The sequence below is a fragment of the Monopterus albus genome, unplaced genomic scaffold (genome assembly GCF_001952655.1).
Source record: "Monopterus albus unplaced genomic scaffold, M_albus_1.0 scaffold105.1, whole genome shotgun sequence".
In the NCBI taxonomy this organism is placed as follows: domain Eukaryota; kingdom Metazoa; phylum Chordata; class Actinopteri; order Synbranchiformes; family Synbranchidae; genus Monopterus; species Monopterus albus.
Window position 1 is genome coordinate 2,645,968 of NW_018127985.1, and position 5,193 is coordinate 2,651,160.

Genomic DNA, 5,193 nt, shown 5'->3' on the forward strand with positions numbered 1-5,193 from the left:
TCTTTCCCTGGTTCAGTGCCCGTCGGTGTCTCTTCCACTTTGCATTGTGTTTCTCCACCTCTCTCTCACCGTGGAGTGAAGCAGCCTCAGAGGTGTCGGGTATCTTCCAGCACAGCCAGGGGCACAGCTTCTGTGATGCTACCCCTCTCCATCTAGGCTGTTTACTACAGTAGACTGCCTTTGGGAAATTACCCGAACTGCCTTTGCTCTGCAACCGATTTTTTCTAAGGGGAAAAACGAGCACAGTGGCGCGCTATGCTTTTACGCATGAAGTTGGAATCAGCCTCGATACATTTACGCACGGCCATGCCTCGTCTCTTCAGAAGATGCTGCCGGGCTTATGAGAGCTTGTGGTAAAAGTGAGAAACGATGCGGGGCACAGACTTGCTGCTCGGTTACTTTCTGGTGAAAGTTGTGATGTGCAAGGCGGAGGGCGAACTGGGTCAGACCGTCGACGACTTCATGATAGTAACCGGGTTTAACGACTCGAGGGAAGGTGAGAGCGGCACGGAGAGCCCGCACACGGAGGACAAGTGTCGCGGCTACTACGACGTGATGGGCCAATGGGACCCGCAGTTCGGGTGCAGGCCCGGAAGCTACGGCCCCCGCCGTTCGTGTGCAGGACCGGTAGCTACCTGTACTGCTGCGGCACATGTGGCTTCAGGTTCTGCTGCGCGTTTAAAAGCTCCAGGCTGGACCAGAGCACCTGTAAGAACTATGACACCCCACCGTGGATGATGACAGGCCGACCCCCACCGAAAGTGGACGTGGCAGGGGACATGGCCAAGGATACAAACCTCATTGTGTATGTTATATGCGGGGTCGTGGCCATAATGGCGTTGATCGGAATTTTCACCAAGCTGGGTTTGGAAAAGACGCACCGCCCGCACAGAGATAATATGTCAAGGTAGGGTGCAACTTTCCCAATGATAGTTTTTGTTTGTTTGTTTGTTTGTTTTCATTAGGGCCTAGAGATTCTGAGAGGTTCTGACATCACACCGGTTTCATCTGCATCTAAAAGCTTACCCATCAGTGTTACTGGGTGAAGTAACTCATGTCTATGGAATAAAACCCAGAGGTGGGAAGTGACTAAGTACATTTACTCAAGTACTGTGTTTAAGTACAGTTTTGAGGTATCTGTACTTTGAGTATTTTCATTTTCTGCTACTTCATACATCAACTCACTACATTTATTTGAGAACTTTAGTTACTTTTCAGAATGAGTTTAATAAAACAAAATACAGTATTATCACAAAGCTTTATTGACCCTTGGTTTAACATTCACAAGCTGCCCAGCAGTGTGCTTATAAGGTTGTTAACATATCAATTTACTGCAACATTAAATGTGATGTACACAATAATATACCAATAATTTTTATCGAATAATATGATAGATATCAATGTGCCAGTCTGCACAGTGAGAACATATACTTTGCGTACTTGAAGTATGTTTCTATGCTAATACTTGGAACATTTTGAACGCAGGGCTTTTACTTGTAACAGAGTATTTTTACACTCTGGTACAGCTACTCAGTTCTTCCATGACTCACAAAACCCCACAATTACATCAATACCAAGCTGCGAAGCAACAAGTTGTTTAGGTCTAAATAAAACTGTGAAACACCCTGGAGTGCACTTGAAGTACATTTTAGGGAATAACAAGATTAAGGCATAACAACAAGTTTAAGGCATCAATTTCCTTCTAGAAACATGTTTGATAACACTCAGCCTGCACATCCTGCCTACACAACAGTGAGCCATGCACATTTTCATTGTCAGCGTTACAGAAAGAGGTATGCTTTGATGTTCACTGCGTTGTCGTGCGACTTCAGTTGGAAACTGACAGTTAATGTTCAATGTTACAAGTGAAACAAAAAACAAGGTCAGTTTTGGTAAAAACTGTCTACCTGATGTACATCTGCCAACGCTTGTTTTTAAAATACAAGTTAAAATGTAAAACCTGGGCACAGATAGTCAACTACAGACGTGAGCATCAAACATGCAGACACTCTCCATCTTTCTCAAACACACCTAACACATACACACAGGACAAAAACTCAGGAGACTGACACACATCGAGTTATTGTTTTTATTGTTTAGCAGCTCAGCACTAAGTTGTTCTCTGTTTATCATGAAGACCATCATTCCTTGACCTAACCAAGCAGATTTAGCTCTGTAAACTGATCAGCTCATTTCAGAAATCAGTGACAAATGACATTTTTCATTTATGAGGACTTAGTAGCAATAGGGTGGAATACTGGCCTGCATCTGTCACTTAATTAATAACCTTTCTGAGATTTTTCTTAATCTTTGCAGGGCTCTTGCACACGTGATCCGTCACCCTGCTCCAGAGCAAATGGACGACCTTGGACTTGGCCAGCACTATGAGAACATACAAACCAGAGTCACAATTAACAGTCTCCGTAAGTACTGTGCCACCAGCAGCACACAGCGTGTACGGCTTCCTGACAGAGTGTAGACACCGGGTCTATGCTGTGTATTTATTCACTGATGCTGTGCTGCTTTCACTGACCACTGTTCGCCACCGCACTGGAACTTGACACAACCAACTGTAACAGTTACTCATAATTACCTAGATTTTTGTATCCTAAATTAGCTGTGTAACCAGAAGCGGCGAGAGGAAGAAAAGATCCATATAAAATTCTTCAGGCTGGTGAAGCAATTAGTCATGCCCTTAGCAATCACTTAACATACACGCTAATTACCACCGACAACGCAGGTCTCTTTCTAAGCCAATACTTAGTGTATGCAGGGGCCTCACACATTTTATTGCACCCTCATTCTTTCATTCATCAGCACCAAGGCCTACTGCACCTTCACCCACACAGATACACACAGACAGAAAGTCTTTAATAATGATAACCTGCTTACTTCCTTGACAGCTACAGTAAAAAAAAAAAAAAAAAAAAAAGTCTCGGCCTCCCTCCCTCTCTCTGTAAGTCAGATAATTATGGCAAATGGTATTTTATATTTAACCAGACAGCACACAGAGAGTGCAGACCTTGGCCAAGGGCAACTCGGTTTCCACAAAATGCCATAAAAGCAATATTCCTATGATAGTTTGACACTTATGATTGCTTGACCATGAAAACCTACTGCTGACATTTGGAATGATGCTGATATTATTTTTAGTTTGAAAGTCGTTCAGTTAAAATGATGGACATGTCAGACATCCACTTCTTGATTTATGGGTAAAAAGGGGACTTCAGTGAGTGGACCGTGGGCAAAGCAGTGAAGACGTCCCATTTCTGCAAGCCTGTGTTCTTCTTGTTCAACAGCTGTGATACACTACTGTCTCCATTATTGGCTGATTGTTGCACTATAGAGTGGTGTTTCACATCCTCTGTTCAGATGTGTGTGTGTGTGTGTGTGTGTGTGTGTGTGTGTGAGGAGCACAGCCCCTCCCTCCTCTAAACAGAGAGCAATACTAGTAAAAATACAGTGGAAAAGCAAAGCAGGACAGTCTGTAGCAGAGTGAGCTGGGGGACAGAGGGTGTGGCTGCCCTGGGCTCATGGTTACAGAGGGGCCCACCTACCGGCCCAGTCTGCCTGACTGAACGTGCATTTTTGTTGTTAGTTGAATATTTTGGATAAAGTCTGTTTTGATTGCGGTAGAATATAAAAAGTCAGACTTGGACCACGTCTGTCTTTTCTGCAGAGCAGTGACAAGTCCTGGACTGGTGCCAAGGAGTTATGCAGCAAAAAGCCCCTGTGGGGATGCTGTGTCCTAATGTTATCTGATATGGCCCCCGCACTTTGAGTCAGTTTGGCTGCCGGTGTCATCATGCATGTCTGCTGTATTTCTGTTTCACTCCTTTTTCAAGGGAACAATGAAAGCGGAAAAAAAAACATCCATGTCAGAAAATTTGTGAAATCAGCTTAAAATCAAGAGGAGACATGTCATCATCATTACATACGTCAATCTGTAGAGAGAGAGATGCCAGGTGTCAATCTTGAGAGATCTCTGTGTGCATTATGTCATAGAATGTGACCACAGCCCTTGAAGTGCAGATGCATGTGTGCTGTCTCTCTGACTTGCGTAATGTTTAAACTAGCTATTCTGTCGATATTAGTCAAAAAATGTGGGAAAAAATACAAGTCGGGTGGACTTAAGCATAAGAAGGAGGAACAGAGGAAGAATCTTGTGGCCTGTCATTAGGTTCTGATAGTGGAAACACTACTACGACAAGCTACACGCTGCCACTGCAACGTGTCCCAGCAAGGCGCTGTCCAGGGAAATAAAAGAAGGAAATTTGTTTTAACAGACTGTAACTTTGAAATATACTGACTTGAATTATCTTAGTGAGACCGCTGAAGCTGCATCTTGAGCCTCAGACAAACTTTGGAGTGCATGTTGTGTAGTGTGTCCCTCATGTTTTGCAGTGAGGTCACTGTGGAAACGTTCAGGGTCAGAGTGGAGAGCAGGAGAAGTGAAATGACCATGATCTATTCTTACCTACACAGGGACACATCAATATTGTTTTAACACCAACTTGCAAAATCCCAAACTATTCCTTTAATATGTTTAATTTCAGGAAAATATCATGGATTTTCGAGCACTATGGACGGCCAGGAATTTGCATATTCTCATTTCAGCTGAGGCGTACAGCAGGTGATTTCACTAATTGGTTTAGAAGGTTTGCTAATTAGTGAAAACACCTGGTGTAATCTGTGGCTGGAAAGAAAACCTGCCTGTTCTTGGCACAGACAGCAGCTGATTTTCATATCATAAATTATCTCATCAGGCATTATATACATATACATACATAACCAGGTTTTTATTCTAGTATTTTCAAAACAGAGTCTAGTCCTATAATTATTGTAAATTGATCAACTCAAATCCAAGTATATTGAAAATTAAATAAACCCAAGACAATTACAGATGAGCAACATTCTTCTTCAACCCAAAGTGTCCACATTGTTTAGATTCAAAAGTACTCGAAAGTCTATAGAATTTTGCAAAATTACAGGCACAAAATTGCCTAAAACCCTAAACTGACCTCAAACATAATTCTTGATGAGTGAACACAGTAATCCAGGGAATCTACACTATTTTAACTTAAAGAAATGTTATATAATCAGACAGCTCTTAATGGCAGTACAATAAAGCTAAATGTAAACATGACACACACACACACACACACACACACACACACACACACATATACATAT

At 42.6% G+C, this 5,193-nt stretch overlaps 2 protein-coding genes across 5 annotated transcripts in view; one reads left to right on the forward strand and one right to left on the reverse strand.

Annotated features, from left to right (window-relative positions):
* Window positions 1–5,193, reverse strand: part of mrtfbb (myocardin related transcription factor Bb) — an 80,094-nt gene that overhangs the window by 46,420 nt on the left and 28,481 nt on the right. The gene's annotated exons all lie outside the window — the stretch shown is intronic.
* Window positions 34–5,193, forward strand: part of shisa9b (shisa family member 9b) — a 17,067-nt gene continuing 11,907 nt past the window's right edge. For both annotated transcript variants that reach the window (XM_020610535.1, XM_020610536.1), the window contains exons 1-3: window positions 34–569; window positions 605–907; window positions 2,317–2,423. In XM_020610535.1, the coding sequence (XP_020466191.1) occupies window positions 370–569; window positions 605–907; window positions 2,317–2,423 (610 nt within the window). In that variant the 5' untranslated portion in view covers window positions 34–369. The remainder of the gene's footprint in view (window positions 570–604; window positions 908–2,316; window positions 2,424–5,193) is intronic.